An 18,465-nucleotide genomic window follows, 5' to 3' on the forward strand; every position below is an offset into this window, starting at 1 on the left:
AGCTGTGCTCTGAGTTGTGGCAAGAGGCAGTGACACCTGGGCTTGGAGGGAAAACTGCCTTAACACTCTGGGCTGCTTCATCTGCTGCCAGAGCACCACCTAAGCTCAGCAAAGTCTCATCCCCACTCACTGAGGCATCTGTTCAGCTATGTAAAACCTCAAACTGCAACCTGCACTTTGCAGGTTTGTCCCAATTTGAGCCGTGACTAAAGCTACTAAATACAAGGAAAAAACGCTGGTTTATTCTGCTTTAATGTCAAACTTGTCATAATGTATAGAAATGTATTTTGGGATCTTTAGTGGAGGATTGAGATAATCACCAAAATGGAAATAATTCAGAAGTGTGGTAGTTAATTATGTTACTCCACCATGAATATTCCAAATATTTATTTTTGTGCTTCATTTATTCCTTTCTTTAAATTTTTTTGGAAGCACTGGTATCAAAATTTTCTTGGAACAAATCTTGACATACAGAAAGTAAAACTACAGCATAAAACAGATTTCAACTGACTCAATGAGAGTCTCAGTAACTAGGTCCACATACAGATCTTTATCTAAAAAGAACCAATTGCTATGTATACCTGTCACATAGCTTGAACTAAAACAAGATCTTAATTTACTTTACTTGAATAAAACCTTTGATACTCAAAGTGTTTGTAGAAGGGTGCTGCTTTTTTTTATGTGTAGCATGTTGGTTTGGTTTAAAGGAGGGAAAATGGAAATACTCACCAACAGAGAGTTGGATCTCTCAGCTTATATGGAATTAAAAGCTGCACTGCTCCAAGAGTGTCAGTAGGGTCATTTCTAAGCAGGTATTTGAGCTTCTTCTATTCTGTCCTCCCCCTCATTAACCCCTTCAGTAGATCTGTTCCCAGTAATAATTTAGACAACCATTAATATTTTAGTAATTTTAATTAGAAACAATACAAAATACTACAGCCACGCAAAACAAGTTATCAAAGTTGATTTTGTCAATGAACTTTTTTTAAAAAAAAGACAACACAACAAGGCCTTGCAGAAATTCTACTTGCAAGTAAAGTAAAAAAAAAATAAAAAATAAGGCAATTTCTAAACATTTTCCAGCAGTATTTTTGCCCCCCAGCCATCTACAACACTGTCAGAACTAGCACTCTTTATTTATTATGTGAGCCAGCTGAAGTTTTGGTATCTGTGTAACTTCATAAATACAGCCCCAGATCTCGACTATAAATATTTGGATTTTCTTTGAGCCTTGCACAATTGATGCCAGCTATGGAATGTTTCATTGTGAAGTACTGGAATATGAGGTTACACCTTCCACAAAGCAGTGCTGTCCCTCTGCACAGCCCCAGTGCCATCCCACCACAGCCATGCAAGGGACTGCCACTGTGCTGCTCAAGCATGAGCTGAAGCATCTGCTAAGTGGCACTTACCATGACAAAAAAAGCTTGGTTTTAGGGGTCAGGGTGTTAGAGCTAACCTAAGGTCTGCTATGCAGGTGTTTAAATCGTTTATAAGTCATGCAAACTACAGCTGTCCAGGCACAAGTCTCTAGATAGCCTGAGATGCAAAAGTTAATGACTACATCTGTAACCATCTTCTATGAGTACCTAATTTCCTAACCAAAATTAACCTTTCACATGATTCCTTTGAGTCCAAGTCACTTCACACCAGACACATGTAAGGCTCTGTTTACTGGGCCTTTGACTCTGCTGGGCCCAAGAGAAACGAGGAAAACCATCCAGGAAAGCCTTCAGCAGAATGGTGACAAGTGGCAGAAAAGGAGGATGAGAGAGGATTTGCCCAAAGAGGGAAGAATGGAACCTGTTCTGAGCTGCACCTGCTTGCCACAGTTCTTCAAGCTGATCCCACTGCTGAGGAGTGCACAGACACTGCCATGACCAAATCCATGTGAACAACAACTGCATTGCATCTGGCCATGTCTTCCAACTACAAATGATAAAGCTTTTGAGAGCAAGAAGCTCCACACGTGGATCAAGAGAAATAGAAGAGAAAACCCCATCAGCCTGTGCTAACATTGGTGCAGTGTCCCACTGCCAAGCTCAGAGGCTCAGACAGATCAGTGCCACAGGATCAGCCAGGACACAGCCCCACAGGCAGCAGCCACAGCCTGGCAGAATGTCCTCAGCCCCATCCTGTGAGCTCAGACTACAGAACACAGGTTCCCACTGAAACTGGACTTGTTGGTACAGTGACAGCTGCTAAATGCAAAATGGAAATGGCACAGAGAGGATGGCACCAGCTGCTCCAAGGGAAAGGCAGAGGAGTCCGAATACTCCTCCTAGACACACAGTGCATGGCAGCAGCCATCCCTCTCCTGCCCAACACAGCAGGATAATGAGTGAGGAGGATACTGGAAAACCCCTCTAAAGAGGTGATCACTGACATCAACCCAGCATGCAACTTACTCCAGAGGAGGTATTTCAAGTTACACTGCACCTTACTATAGGTCCTTCCCCTTTCTACAGATTCTGAATTTCCCTCAGGTTGTTCTAGTCTTTGTATAAGATATTGCATAGTTTGTAAGCATAGACATGACTAACACCATGAATGTACAGCAAGCTGGATGCACCACAGCTCAGCAGAAGCAGGACACAGGGTGCAGTGCAGGGTCACATGTACCCCTCAAAAGCTGATTTTTAACTGGAGAACTACAGCAGGTTTCTATCTTCCACGGAATGTCAGCTCTCATGGGAATACAAATGAAAGCCAGTAGAGCTAAGACTAAAGGCAGGTATTTTGTGTGTTTTATCCATGGTGCACTCCACAGGTGCAGAGTAAGTGCAATGCACACCATGAATGTCCTCTGAATGCCTGTGATACAAAGCAGCAGCTACCACAGGCTGAGCCCTTGTACTTACATTGTACCATTACATACTCCAGCACAGTACTTCCTACTGAAAGTCCTTGGAACACTCACCATTCTCATTTTACACTGTGGGAGAAAAAAGAAAGAGTTCTCCAAATCCCCAATCCCATTCTCCTCTCTAAAATGAGCATCACCTGGGGTATACATTACAGTGGATTTAAATGAGGAACCCTACAAAGCATTACACCCTGCAATATTTTTTAAACAGGTTTGATGATTATGCTTAGCTTACAGCTGTGCTTCAGAATAAAGGCAAATTTAGCTAATTGCCTGCAATCTAATTTTCCCACATTCATACACAGCAGCTTCCCAGTTCCAGTGGTGTGGGGTAGGCATTGAAAGCCCCATTATTACCCCAACAACTCAGAGGACTCTCAGGAACATGTATTGGCAGAGGTCTGAACTGATACCTGATCTGATTACAAGTTTTTTTTATCTTATTTAAAGAAAACAGACCTAGTTCTGTGCTGCAGGCAAGGAACATCAAGAGCCATGTCCCTGCTGCAGTGTGAGAACCTTCCACTGCCAGCACCAGCCTCTCCCTCCCTGCTCACATCCCAGGTCTGAAGGGCTGAAATCTGGTCTCTGATGAGCAGGTGCTCAGCCTCAGATCAAACTGGAACATACAACAGGATGGGGCTTCTACCAAAACTCGTCAGAGCCTTCTCTCTGTAGAGGTAGAGTGATTGGAAACAACACCACAGGCTCTTTTAAATCCTCAAGAAACTGCTGCCAGGAGACATTTGCTGCTGGCCAACCGTGAAAGCAACAACACAGTTACCTCGTACCTGTTCAGATCTCCTAGATGTAACTGTGTAAACATTTTCTAAATCAGATCTAAAGACCATAAGATTCCTAAATAAAACCTAGTGAACTTCAGTACAAGCAGCTGTAGCATGCTGAAGGAACTTGCAGCTTTTTACAATTTTTTCTTGTACTGACATGTTAATGTAAGCATTGCCTAACAGAGGTAGCTTTTACTTCAGAAATACCTTGAAAACTTTTGTATTTTAACTATTTGTGAAACCATTGGTCAGAACAGAGGACACCACACACCTGGAGTAAAACACAGGTACAAGTCAAACATTTAGTCTATGCCAGCTACCTTTAAAAAGTTATTATTTAGCACTTGGGTATCATTTCAAGTGAGGAAATACTCAACAGGCTCAATACTCTAGGCTACCACCTTGTTTGACATCAGTCTCTTCCCTACCTAAAGTTACACATGTCCCTGTTTCCTTTCCAAATACACAGTTTAAATAGTAAACATTGAGGTCTAGAAAAAGATTGTTCTGTTCTGCCCAGAAGTTAAACAGAACAGGATTAAGGTACAGGATTAACATCCCAAAGATGTTTCATCATGATTTTTTTTTTTCTATTTATAGCTCCTTGGTGAGTCTGAGATAAGTTAAGACACTGTTACAGGTTGATCAACCTGATGTTTAGAAGAGAGGCACTCAGAATTAAATTTCCACAGATATCCAATGGCAAGTCAGTAGTAGAGAAGCTAAAAGTGCCACTACTCTGCATCTCCTAATTGCATATATTAAAAGGGAAACCTCAAAGCTTTGTATTATGAGTTACAAATGCAACTCTTCTACATTGCATATACTGTACCTGCAGCAAATGTTTGCAGTAAGCAGAAGTTCACATCTCTATCTTCACCTCATTAATGGAAAAGCAATTATTTCAAACTAATTCATTAATAAATAACAATTTCTACACAAGTTTGATGAGCTGACAAAGCTCAAAAGCCAGCAGTGTCCACATGCAGGGTCTTGAAGCAGTTTAGCATTAAACAATGTGCCCTAAGACAGATTCCACCCGTTGTAAATGCACACGTTGAGAAATGCCCAGGTCAAGGAGGTGAGGGATTTCTTTTTCTGAAGAACAATCAGAGTATTTTCCAGATGTGTGAAAGCCTCTGTTTGCTTCAGTTCACAATGACTGTCAGTATTTAGCCTCTGGTTCATCTGCATCACTTGCCTCTGTTTCGCTGCTCTGGGAAAAATCTTGTGGAGTTTCTACTCTGTCCAGTTCCAGAAAACTCGTAATGAGTTTGGCAACTGCCTCCACATCACTGTGGATAAAGAAGAAACAAGGGAAGAGTTAGTGGAACTGTGGTGCTGACAAGAGCAGGCATGTTAATTCCCGAGAATAAGTGCCTCAAGGTAAAGTCATATGGGCATAGAGGGTATGGCTGACAGCATGCCACACCAAGCCATTCCCTCCACATCAGCCCTCTCCCCAGCCCCTGCTGCAAGGTTCCTTATTATCAACGCTTAAGATAAATTTTTTGTTAACTAATACACCAAAAGTTTGCAAAGTAGAATTAATCCCCTGTGCCATTGCTTCGCTGAGGAAGACAGGAAGACAACTGTCTGGAAGACAACTCCAGTAACATGCAGCACCAAGGGGATCTCAGATACCTACACACAATCCTGATCAATGGTGTTACCCAAAGGTCTGTAAATGAAAACACGATGGGCTTTAAAAGCTTAAACTGAATAACACAAGGTCACACCAGAAGGTCTGAAAGCCGAGCTTAGTCACAACAGCTGGCAGTCAGTGACCCACATGACGGGCAGTTCCCACTCACAGACTGCAGTTACAAAGCCCACAGCGCACCTTCTGCAGCCCAGCACCGCGCTCTGTGTGAGCGGGTGTGAGAAGCCGGTGGCGAAGCGCAGCACCACCAGGTGACCCTTCCCGAAATAGCGCACGGCCTCCTCCTCCACGTTCACATCCCGGATCTCGTTCAGCACGGCCACCACTGCACAGACAAAGGGCACTGTCAGCACGACTGCACACCCTCAGCGCTGCCAGGGGGACAGGGACCCTGCCGCCACCCCACACAACCAGGGCACTCCTGCTGCAGCACACAGCTGCTGAGCTGCTCGGGCAGGAGAAACGTGCACAGGGTGTAGCTGTGACAGGCCCCAAGGAAAAACATACAGCCAGCCAGGCACTGGGGAGCAATCCATTATTAATTCTGTTTCCCACTGCTTTAATGGCAGTTTTAAGTTTAAAATTAAGTTTTATTTTCGGTATGGAGCAGGCAAACAGGTGTTCAGTTTACTGAGATTGAACAAATACTGAAATATGTAACTGCTCAAAGCACCTGCTGATCTCTGCATCCTCACATGAATGGTAACTAAACCAGATATTATCAAAGAGGAGGAGATATCCTCAGCTCTCCATTGCAATCGTGTATCCCAAAGCAAAGTTCAGAAACATTAAACATCCTTCTCTCCACATCTTTAATCTTCTATCTCGAGAATGAACTCTTTAAAAACCAATTTGCTTAAGGTCATTCCAAATTTGGCCACTCTTCTGACCTTATTGAGAGCTGGTTCTATTTACATCAGGGAGTAGAACCAGAACTGACATAGAAGAGGATCCTGCTTTTACAACAGAATAAAAGATCCTCGTTTGCAATAGAGCCACCAACTCACCTTGACTTAACCAAGTCACAGACTATACTGCAACTTCTGTTAATCCAAGAGGAAGCCCAAAGGACAACAGATCCTGCATTAAACTGAGCCTCCTGAAACAGTCTGCTTTAAATACACATTTTGTATCTGCAGGATGCAACATGCCTGCTTGCATATGGCATCTAAACCTTTGCCTGCTCCCCAAAGCAGATGACATTACAGGAATCTCAACTTCTGGATCCAAAACTAAAATCTCTCCACCAGTCCCAGCTGCCAGGCAGGCTAGCCAAGGGCAAGGTAAACACATTAACATCCCAAAGGAATGACTAAGATTATTATGGAAAGCAATGTGTAGGCCTACTTACCTTGGATTAAAATAATTAACAAGATGCATTCAGCACAATGAGAAAAAGCACTTGTGCCCAGAGAGGCAGATTGTTACATCTGCTGCTTGGGAACAAAGCAGATCTGGAAGCAGATGTGACTTAATTTGAGTACAGAACTCCAGAGAAGCTATTAAATGGGCTCATATCCATCTCTTCTGCTGCTCACCACATTTTCTACCACAGATGCTCTTTCTCACCTTGTTCATTGCCTCCTTTTGACAAGGTCAGTATTTTTTTGTAGAGATTGAATGTTTTTAGGCAGATTGTTCCCTTGTTCTTATCAAATATAGCTTCCTGTAAAATTGAAAAATAAAAGTTAACATCTTCTTGAAAACACCATCACCAGCTATGCTTCAAAGTAAAATAAAAATAGTTCTACAGGAAAATAATCTTGGTAAATAGCTAGTTTAGAGACATTCCTCTATTACTAGACTGTGAAAATGACAGTCTTGCTCTTGGTTTTAACAGAAACTTGACCACATCTCTTGTGGTGACTTTTCTAGAAGGGGGTTAAAAGTGGATTCATTGCCCTTCTTGCCACATTCCTCATGTAATAAAAACTTTGCCTGGAATCAAATTTGAACACTAAGTTGTAGCTCCTGTAATTTTTACTTCTGATGAATTCAACATTCCAGGGCTGTGGTCTATGGGCCAGGCTCACACAGACCTCAAATATCCCTGCCAGGCAATGAAAAGATGATCTCGTTCTCTTTAGGTGAGCTGCTCATTCTAACACAACTCAGGTCAGCAGGGTGACAAGGTGCCTTATTGCTCTCAAATCAACATCCACATGATTCTAAACCAGCTTGTCCCAGAGGAAAAAGGCTGAGCAGCCTGGAAGGTTAGAGCTCCTTTATTTAGTGGTTGCTCTGTCATTAGCTTGAAGGCTAAGTTCAAAATCACGTTGTGCAGCTGAATGTCCCAGCCACCCTCCCTCTTTTATATAAGAGAGAACATTTTGGGCCAAGTCTCCCCTTAAAAACACCCGTATGTTTAGCTTCACATTTTCATGCTTGTGTAGTCAAAGAATTATTGCCCTAATTCTAGTCCTAGTATAGCAACCCAGAGGGTTTCCTCAAAACCAAAAGAATAATTTGTCTGTTTGGACTGAGCAAGTGCGTGGGGCTGCTGGAATCAGCATCTGCAACTGCTTCCTACTCACAGACTCTCATTTCCTAAGCTCAGCATCTTACCTCCCACTGCTCCAGATTCTGGGCTGCCACAAAGAAACACCCAGCCATGTAGAAGAGCTTCCATGCCAAGCTGTCTGAACAATGCAAAAAATGCACAAATTGAGCTTTTTTTTCCCCCCTTCTTTGGTATTCAAACAATCCTGAAAGCAACACGCTTCCTTTAAAAGCAACAAAAGGAGGAAAGGTTTCTCTGATGGAACATTTTTGCCTTTAGTTGTACTACGAGCTATTTTACAGCTCTTTCCCAGGATGAAAATACAGAAAGTCTTCACACTTTTCAGAGACTTCATTCATGCTGGGCTTCAAACCATGCAGAATTATAAGCATATGTATTATTGGCAAGGTTGTAGCATCACATCTTTTTCTTCCCTACAAGCAAAGGCATCTTAAAAGGCATCCACAAAAGTGCCAACCTGCTGTCAAACACCCAATATTTGTGCTGCAGAGGACAAGGATAAGGACAACGAAAATTCAATACAGCAAACATGTTTCTGCATAAAAGGAAGCAGTTGGTCCTCTTAGCAAACAAACATTTGCCTTTCATGCCCTGGAAGCGTTTACATGTCACAGCCTGAACAATTTGCTCACTCGGGCTTTTAACTGAAGACACAGTGAAACTGTGCTGGGGTTTTAGAAAACTTTGCTGCAACATCTTAAGAAAAACAAGGCTGATTTAGCTGGTGGCTCAAGCAGTTTTCACTGCATTTTGCTCTTTAAATAAAAATACGTGGGTTGTATTGGTAGCACATTCCTACACAGTATTAAGTTTTAACATTTGATGTTCACAGGATGCAGCACAAGAATCACAGGACAGCTTCCAGGATAAATCCCACTGATGGAAAGACAGCTGGCATTTGGTGCAGTGTGCTGTGCTGCAGGGGAGGAAGCAGCAGTAGCTGTCTGACCTCCAAAGGTGCTTAGATGAGTAATCCCTGCTAGTGATGATTTAACAGTTTCCTGAGAACCAGAGAACTTCTGTCAAAGGGAAAGGAATCATTTCATTACAGTGTCAAATAATCATTACATCTTCCCAGGAGAGCTGTGAGGATCAGCTAATCACATCTATAAAACATTCAAAGTACAAAATGCCACAGAGTACCGAGATCATTATTAAAAATACTTGCAAATGGAAAAGGAGGCTGAGTAAAAAATAGAGCATTAAAGCACAGTAAGCCATAGAGGCAACAGTTAATATTGGTTTTAATATTCACACCACAAAGTGGGAGAGGAACCTCCACCGCCTTTGAAGGGCCAGACAGAAGCTGCAAATGAGTTATCAGCATGAAAAATAGACCAAGGAAAGAAACAACTCCCCCATAAAAGTGATAGGCCATTACCTGCACTGTAATAAGCAGCAGCCAAACCTATGGAGGCTATTCCTAGGAGGAAAGAGGAGAGAATTAGGACAAATAAGCAACTCAAAAAACATCTCAAGTTCCCTAATGAAAAACATTCTTTTCAAAAACAGTACAAATGTGATTTCAACATAAATCACTATAAGAAAATCAAGGGTTTTTTTCTCTCAGTATTAAAAAAACTTCCATTCTGCAAAGGCATTAAAAGCACAGGGGCTGGGGTCAGAGATAAAAATGTTGTGACACAACTGGGGACAGAACTTCAGAGGGACTCCGTCTAACCATGACACTGTACTTTCTCTCAGCACAGTACAACTTGGAGTGCTCACACAAACCTTGCAATGGTTATTTTCCCCTGTAAGTGCTCTATGGAGCCAAAAGAAAACTCTTGCAGTAAAGTTGTGTCAGAAACTGCCACCTCTCAGGGAGGAGGAAGCACCTGAAGGGTGCCCCATGCCCCAGAGGCTGCTGCAAAACTGCAAAGATCTTCTCAACATCCCTGAAAGCAATGACAACGTGGTGTTACTGCAGTGGGATCTGCTCAGCTGGAGAGCAGGATATGCCACATTTTCCCCAGCAGCTCTCTCAGTGCAATCCTAACAAGTTTATTTTTCCTGCATATTCAGTAGTGTTTATAAAGATGCCTTTCAGAACATCCTGTATGACTTCCCATTCCCTACAGAGTCCTTAGGAGCTCACCACACACATGATCCAAGCCCAGCACAGCCACACTGCAGTTCTCCACTCCTGAAAATGGAGATGTTTTTTAACCTAACTACACAGCCCCTTCAGAAGCTTCACATTTCTGTTGCTGCCTGGCACATAATAAAGTTTCTGTTCTTGATCTTTCAGGACTCCCTTAAAATTCTATCCATGAGTTTCTGAGGTTCTCCAGATGAGACTGAAAGTCTCGCAGTGAAACTGCCACGCTGAGGCTTCAGACTAATTTAGTGGCTATGAGAAAGGAAGAGTTCAAAGCACAACCATTCCTCCTCTGGAAAGGAAAATGCCTGGAAGGCAGGCAGTTCACTAGGGGCTCTTTCAGGAGTTTATTCAGTGACCCTCTTCCCTTAAAGCAAGCTCTGAAATAAGCTGAGGAGTGCTGTGGTCTTACCAACACAGAGAGACCAGGATCGGATGCCAGGTGATCTCTTTAGATGAAGATGGGAATTGGTGCGTTTTTCAACCAGCATGTACATCTTCAAAAGAAGCTCCCAACAGCCCAGTTTGACTCATGAAACCTCACTGGCAAAAAAGGAAGAATTCTAAATCATTGTAAAGAAGGAAGAATTTTAAATCATTGACAATTCCACCATTTCCCCTCCCTGGCAGTTTTCAGGACTTACCAAGTCTTAATCTAGACTATAAAAGATACTCCAGGGTAAGAACACAGATTTTTTTTTTGACAGGAAGAGCAACATGTACACTGAAAACAACCACAAAGTAAAACTGTCATGTACAGAGTTGCGTAACAACAACAGAAATCTGAATACTTGGAAGAAAGTTCTCATTTTGGGGCTAAGTCTCTTTCTATTATCATCAGATTCCAGAAGAAAAATATGAAAAACAAGAATCTGAAACAACGTTATTAGTAATTCATGCAGCCCTTCAAACAGATGAAACAGCAAGGGGAATGGCAATCTCTTCGACAGCATTTTTCCTGGGAGCTGGGGCAGGACAGTGCAGCCTTCTGCAGCCCTGACATGGGGTCTCATCCCTGCTGACACACCAGGAAGGCAACAGCCAAGCACTGCCAGCATCCCATAATGCCACACACAGCGTTCCCATCTTCCAAACCACCTCAACAATACAACCACGAGCTCCCAACAGCAAGTATGTCTGTCTGTCCTCAGCAGGACCATGCCTTCAGCCTAGGCAGAAACAGTAGAGACTAGAATAGCAGGTACTTATTAAAACCAGCGAGAGCTGGGTAATCCCATGCAGGATTTTCAGTACGATTTTACTGGTTTACAGCATCGAATCAGAGTTACTTAGGGTGATAAAGGCCTTTAAGATCATGAAGCCCAACCACTAACCCAATACTGCCCAGTCCACCACTAAACCATGTCCTTAATCACCTCAACTACACGTGTTGTGAACACTTCCAGAGATGGTGACCCCGCCACTTCCCTGGGAAGCCTGTCCCACAGAACCAGTTCAAGGAGGCTGGCATTAAGCTGCTGTTAGCTGCCCATGAGAACAGCCTTCCAGAAAATGTCAACATCCATCAGGTTTTGAATAACCATGAAAAACACGGAGAGAGCAGGTCTGAGCATATCCAAGCTCTTACAAAAGGCAAATATGTGATTTTCAGCCCTTCAGTTATCCGGCTGTTCTTGGATATAAGAAGACACTCCTGTAATTCTGGTAGTTTGGATACAAAGCTCCAGGGGAGCAGATGTAGCCAGGTCTTTTCAGTTAAACAAAAAGCACCCACGACTTTGATTTTAATCTCTTAGCAACACATCTGAGAGCATCTGAAACCGAAAGAGCCAAAAGCACTTATGCGTGAGACACGCTCCATCTCCTCCGGATGTCAAGCATCAAATTTTAATTTTCAAATGACTCCTGTGAGTTGCTCTCAATATACTGGAAAATATTTCTGCCTTTACAATGCTTTCTCCTGCCTGTTATCAAATACATGTTATAAAATACATCGAGATCACTGCAGAAATCTTGCTGTATTTAACAAATATTACACCCTGCTTAGAATATAATTCTCACATGTATCAGTCAAGTCCATTAATGCAAACTTTGATATCTCCCTCCATAATAATTCAATGAAGTTCAAGCAGGCAAACGCCAGTTTTGGTTTAATGCTGGACACTCAACATCAGCACATTGTCTCTCACAGGCTGTTGCTTGCAAGGGATGAACCTTGGAATAAAAAGCACCGAAGCAGCTTCTAAAGTTACGTTTAATAAATAAATCATAAACGCACCCTAAAGCAAATACAAAAGTTTTACTACAACAATGTTGTGGTTACAGAGAAAGAAGTACTTCGTGCTGCTCTTAAATTTCAAATTCCAAACCTCAACTTTGCTTGAATTTGTCTGGTTTGCCACTGAACCAATCTCCAGCACTAAAATAACATTCTCATGCTTCCTCCAAGCTCTGGGCTGAGGGGAGCCAGCAAAAGCCCCTGGAAGGCACACCTTGAAACCTCCACCATCACCACCATCAAGTCAGGACCACACAGCAGGTGAATTTTCTTTAGAGAGCTCGTTTTTCTTTACCTCCCAACCCTGCACCTGCTCGCAGCCCACCCCAGAGCCTGCTCTCCCCTCCGTCCCCGGCCACGGACCAGCCCTGCCAAACCCCTCCGGCCCCCGCGGGGTTTGTTCCCTCTCTTGGGGTCCCCTCAGCCTGCAGCCGCCTCCCCCAGCCCGGGCCCGCGGTACCTGCCCCGGCTCCAGCCCCAGCCCCAGCCCGCGGTACCTGCCCCGGCTCCAGCCCCAGCCCCAGCCCGCGGTACCTGCCCCGGCTCCAGCCTCCCCCAGCCCGCGGTACCTGCCCCGGCTCCAGCCCCAGCCCCAGCCCGCGGTACCTGCCCCGGCTCCAGCCTCCCCCAGCCCGCGGTACCTGCCCCGGCTCCAGCCTCCCCCAGCCCGGGCCCGCGGTACCTGCCCCGGCTCCAGCCCCAGCCCCAGCCCCAGCCCGCGGTACCTGCCCCGGCTCCAGCCTCCCCCAGCCCGCGGTACCTGCCCCGGCTCCAGCCTCCCCCAGCCCGGGCCCGCGGTACCTGCCCCGGCTCCGGCCGCGCTCTGAAGGGCCCCGCGGTACCTGCCCCGGCTCCAGCCTCCCCCAGCCCCGGCTCCAGCCTCCCCCAGCCCGCGGTACCTGCCCCGGCTCCAGCCCCAGCCCCAGCCCGCGGTACCTGCCCCGGCTCCAGCCCCAGCCCGGGCCCGCGGTACCTGCCCCGGCTGCAGCCGCGCTCTGAAGGGCCCCGCGGCCGCCCCGCGCCCTGGGAGCCGGTCCCGCCTCAGGGCCGGGCGGACGCGCCCGCGGCCATTTTGGGTGAGGGCAGGGCGGGGAATGAGCCTGCCTTCCCCCGCCGGCAGCGCGGGCCGCGCCAAGATGGCGGCGCGCTGCCAGCACCCGGCATGGCGCCTGAGCCGGGGGTGCCGCCGGGGTGAGGGTGTCCGTGTTCCCGCGGTTGTTTTCCTTTAGCGCTGCTTTCAAACAGCAGAAAGCTCGCGTGGCGAGAGGAGTGAAGGGCTGTAGGGGAGCCTTAGTGGGCCCGGTTGGACTGACGTGTGATTGGTGAGGCGGACATGGCCCCTTGCCTGAGGGGGGCCGGGGAGGGCCGGAGCTCCCCTGGCTGGGGCAGAATTCCTCTAAATGGGCCGGAGCTCCCCTGGCAGCTGTCCCCAGGCTCCGGCAGCCCCTCTGGAGGCCAGGAAACCTCTGCGTTCACTTGAGGCGCCGCTGCCACAAAAGCGCTGGTGCTGTGGCTCGGCTATGGCAGAGTGACAGAACATTCGGGGTTGGAAGGAGCCTCTGGAGATCCCTCAGTCCGGTGCCTGCTGACACACCTTGAGCAGCCGACACACAAACGCGTCCAGGTGGGTTTGGAGTGTTTGCAGAGAGGTGTTGCCGATTTTAGGAGCTCTTTAAGCACAGATACAGAGTCTAGTTTAGGAAGGCGACGTTGTTTATTCTGCACAGGGTGCAAGGTGGTGGTTTCCAGAGATCGAGCACGCCAAAGCTTTTAACTACTTATACATTTTAGCAAACAAAGACATTAGTGTTCACTGGCTACAAGGTGCATAGTTCTCTTATTAATTAGTAGTCTGTCTTCTATCGGTTAATGAATCACTTCTCATGCTAGTAAGTCTGCATGCTCAGTCTTACCCTCTTGTAGGTGGATTTCTTGTGTCAGTGGTTGCAGATTCCCCTGCCAGAATTACTTTTAGCCAGTTGGAGCTGATTTCAGCACAGTTGCTGAGTTGGCTTTATTAGTTTCTTCCTTATCTTGGGAGTTCTTGCCAGATGGCCCCTAAATCCTGCATTCTTTGTGTCCACTGCCATTCTTTTTTCTCAGACTTTGTTAACCTCTGCAAGGTCTGAGATTATTAAAGCAGTCAAGCCCTGGACTTCAGCAAGGCAATTCCAGCAACAAATAACTTGTTTTTTTCTAACACCTGGACATTACTTATATTTTCAAAGCAGAAATATCAGTGATAATCTTACAGGTCCAACATTGATGTCATGAGTTTTGTGAATTGTACATCAGCTGAAGGCTTGGGTTTGAAAATCTGTTATTTGGGGAGGAAAATTTTTAATTCCCTTGAAACACAGAGTGATTTTCCTGTTGTGGACAAATAGGCTGTGTTTGGAAAAATCTTTTGTGTTTTAGTCAAACATCATTCACATGGGAAAGCTGTTCCTGTTCAATCCATTAGAGCAACTACTTATATCAGGCAGGATGGGTGAAGTGCACACATCTGTAGTTTAGCTCAACTTCTTAAATTCCCTTTATGTAAGTCAGTGTGTAACTTCATCTACAAATGATGTTTGGTCCTCAGTTGCACAGGAATGTTCTTCCTGAATGAAATCCTCAATTTTTGGCTTTTTTTTCTGAACATGAATATATTCTGGAGTGTTTGCTCAGGGCCATGGCATGATAGAAGTTTCTTTAGCTGTTCTCAGCACTATTCTGGTGAACTGAGATGTTGATCAGTGTTTTTTATAACAATCCAGAGTGAAGATAGTGGAGAAAAAAAATTAAAAAAAAACAAAACAACACCTAGAGTCCATTGTACAGACATTTAAGTATAAATACTGGAAAATACCAACTGATGTGCAGTTTCTGTGTAAGGGTGTTAATGGGAAAAGGCAGTGAGGAGCTGCAAGAATGAATTGGCCTGCCTGTGAGTCACAAGGTACCAGCTGCTGGATTTGGATGAAAAATAGGAAGTAATAAGTATCACATGTGCTCAACCCAAACAAGCAGCTGACTGAGTCTTCTGGGAAGAAATTTGTCTAATTAGTTGTCAATCAGTTTTTATAAGCAACTGGTTTGTCTGGAAATCAAATGTTAAGCCGTTTTGAGTGATACAAGACAAAAGATTTCTTGTGCTTAGAGCAAAGTGAAATAAGCAAGAAATTCATCTGTCCCCTCCACTCAGCATATTTTATTATTATTAACTGCAAAAATATCAGCAACTCTCTACTTCTCTAGTTCTTCAAAGGTCACACTAGGATAACCTGATAAGACTTAATTTAATTATGAAGTTACAGAGAAATTTTTGCAGCCGTGGGAAATATCACTTCCATACACACACAATCAAAACAAATATGGCAAGGATCCTTGTAAGCTTCTGCTATCCATTAATGATTCTCACAGCATTTTTTCTGAAATCTCGGGTCTTACACCAGCTCTTGAAAGTAGTGAGTGTCCTTATGCCTACCAATAGAAGAAGTACCATTTTGAAAGCCTGATCCTGGACTTAAAGAACAGCATGAATTCTAAACCACATTGCTGCAGAAACAAAAACTATTTTCCAAAATAAACAGTTCAGGAATGTGATTGACTATTTGTAGCCTTCTTCCTCAACAATGTAAAAATAGATTCTTTGGAAGTGTTTATGTTCTATTTGTGTAGTAAAAACACTTGTAACTTTTAAGTCATTGATCTAAACCCAAGAACATGCAGATAGAACAGAACTGACCTTTATTTTGAATTAGTTTGACATGTCTGGAATTCTGGTGCTTTTTCCTATTTCAGACCATTTCCCTAAATATTCTTTTCTAACTCCTTATCTTTTTTTTTTTTTCCCACCCTAAGATCTTAAACTTAGGAATTCAGCTATGCAATAAGCATGTGATCTTAGTCACATGCCAGGATAAACTCCCAGAGTGCTTGGTTGGAAGCAGCCAAACCAAATGCTTTGGCTGGACAGAAGTGGCTGCGAGTCTGATGGAAATGAGCTCATCCCACAGAAGGAGCTCTCTGTCCATGGTGCCCCCTGACCTGGATGGGAACAGCCTGTGTGCAGCCTGCAGAGCACAGATTTCATGGAATACATGTTCACCAGCTTGTAGGCAAGATCTGTTGGCCAGTCCTGACAGCTGTGGAGTGGCATGTGCTGTCACTGTGGCAAGGAGGCATTCACAGCTGGCACTGCCCTGCAGGGCTGCTGCAAAGCCTGTAACGTTTTGCAGTTGTTTGCAGTGCTCTGTTTTCACAGGGAAATTATCGTTTCTCCATTTCGTTCAGGGTGTAAATGCTTCAGGTGCAGGGATGGATGTTACCTGGAACCTCAGAGGGCAAATACACCCACAGTGGCCATAAAAGCAAGTGATGCCTTTAAGTGCTACCTACTGCTGGCATAGGAAAGCTTTTAGAGAGTGAGGTTTTAGGGAAGCAGCCCTGCAAAGGTGGTGGCTGTTACCTCCCCAGGGCAGATTAAAGCAGGATGGTGCTTTCTTGTCTCAGGTTGTCAGGCCTACTCTGGGGGTTGATCAAAGATTCACAGTTCTGTGGGAAAATGGCATCCATAGTTAATGGAAAGCAGAGTGCTCTTGACAATAAAATAAATGAGACATCTAATTATCTAATGATTGCACAAATATAATCTTTACTGTGCACTGAAACACAGATTCCTTGCACACTCTTCGGTTTGTATGAGTTTTAGCTCGTTTTGTTTGAATTTTTAAATTGAAATCAATTCACTCTAAGTATTCCTAAGATGAAGGATGAAACAGGGATACTTAAAGTATGTACCTAAGATGTCCCAATATTTTTGCAAAATGCTTTGATTTCTATGCAGTTCTCTGTTTTTCATTGTGAATACAAGAAATATGGGGGGGAATAGTCTTCTGCCCTTTGATGCTGTGCAGAAGAATGTGTTTAACCCAGTCCTGTAACACAGGACTGACTTAGTTGACAGAGATTCCCATCCCTGGAACCATTCAGGGCCAGGCTGGACAGGGCTTGGAGCAACTTGGTCTAGTGGAAGGAGGGTTTGGACTAAATGACCTTCAAAGGTCCATTCCAACCCAAACTACTCTGTGCTTCTGTGAAATAAAAAATATTTTAAATATGATCTGTGCAGTTACAGAAATATCCAAAACTGATGTCTTCTGAAGAATCGCTGTATCAGTTTTGGATAATAAATGTAAGAGTAATCAGTGTGAAACACGAAGATTTTAGGTGTGCCTTTAAGTACAAATCTCAACACATTTCTAATTTAGAACTTTTCATCCATCTTATCACCTTATTGGTCAATGCAACTATAGCTGTTGTATCCTGGTGGAATAACGGGGGAGGTTGGCACAGCTTTTCTTGTATGAAAATACTCATCCAAAGGAGCAAGAAAAATGTCAGATAAATGTTTCTGTTTGCTTTCATCATGGTTAAGCTAAAGGTATTATTGGTCTCTCTGACCTCCATGATAACTCACCTATAGTCTGCAAATTAAAAAAAAAAACAAAACACGAACAACAAAAACAATACTACAACAAAACCAAACAAACCAAAACCAAATAAAAAACTCCACCAACCCAAACACCACATTCTTCTCTGGGGTTATCTTTAGTGTCCTTAAAACAGGACAAGTGTTTGAAGCTGCGTCCTTGGCTCACAAACCTTTCTAGTCGTGCCTGTCTCCGGCTCTTGTGCTCAAAAGCCATCTGTGGCTTAAAGCATTAGAGGTCACTAATAGGAGGGGATTTACTCAGTGGTATAGAAAAGTTTCAGTTTAGGCAGGAAATTGCGTGTGTGTTTTGGAAGTTCTGTGGCTTAATTTATAAAACGTCGTTTTGCACTTGAAAAAATCTCTGTGTAGCCGTAGGCATTTGCTTGTACATGTGGCTGGGGGGTTAAAAAAGGAGCAAAATGTTCATTGGACCTTTCTGGCTAAATCCTACAAGCTGAGGTTCAGAAAGACAAGAAATCATAAGCATCTTGATTAATACTCCGGGGCCTTTGAGTCTGTGGAAGGCTGTTTAATAATCCTGTTCACGAGGATTTGTGATTCCTGCCTGGGAAACAGCATCGCTGGTACTCGTGTTTTGTTACAGAAATGGGAAATCGCAGGATATTGGTTAAATAAAATGGTGGCGATGCTGTATTTAGTAGCTCGCGGAGTATCATTTCACTTTGAAGCCATCGGGGGAAAACAAACAAAAATCAAGGGGGGGAAAAAACCGCTTTGTGCGATATGACGGAGGAGCTGTAAAAAAGACGGGGATGAATGGAGGGGCAGCGGAGGCTCGGGCAGA

General features: G+C 44.2%; 1 protein-coding gene and 1 long non-coding RNA gene across 4 annotated transcripts; one reads left to right on the forward strand and one right to left on the reverse strand.

The window, feature by feature from the left end:
- Positions 1 to 893: 893 nt before the first annotated feature.
- Positions 894 to 18,193, reverse strand: CYBC1 (cytochrome b-245 chaperone 1). 3 transcript variants are annotated; one of them, XM_066332110.1, is made up of 8 exons: positions 16,635 to 18,193; positions 10,352 to 10,482; positions 9,220 to 9,261; positions 7,883 to 7,956; positions 6,887 to 6,983; positions 5,498 to 5,642; positions 4,856 to 4,949; positions 894 to 2,935 (listed from the first exon to the last, which is right to left on the reverse strand). In XM_066332110.1, exons 2-8 carry the CDS (start codon positions 10,434 to 10,436, stop codon positions 2,858 to 2,860), a joined length of 615 nt encoding a protein of 204 aa, XP_066188207.1. In that variant the 5' UTR covers positions 10,437 to 10,482; positions 16,635 to 18,193; the 3' UTR covers positions 894 to 2,857. The 3 variants fall into 3 exon arrangements, with proteins under 3 accessions (XP_066188207.1, XP_066188208.1, XP_066188206.1); XM_066332111.1 differs by lacking the exon at positions 16,635 to 18,193 and adding an exon at positions 12,639 to 12,653; XM_066332109.1 differs by lacking the exon at positions 16,635 to 18,193 and adding an exon at positions 10,584 to 10,872.
- LOC136369330 (uncharacterized) lies at positions 13,310 to 16,800 on the forward strand. The gene is made up of 2 exons (XR_010745012.1): positions 13,310 to 13,802; positions 16,028 to 16,800. It is a non-coding gene; the product is annotated as an uncharacterized lncRNA (long non-coding RNA).
- Positions 18,194 to 18,465: the final 272 nt, after the last annotated feature.

This window comes from Sylvia atricapilla, chromosome 18, assembly GCF_009819655.1.
Source record: "Sylvia atricapilla isolate bSylAtr1 chromosome 18, bSylAtr1.pri, whole genome shotgun sequence".
NCBI lineage: Eukaryota > Metazoa > Chordata > Aves > Passeriformes > Sylviidae > Sylvia > Sylvia atricapilla.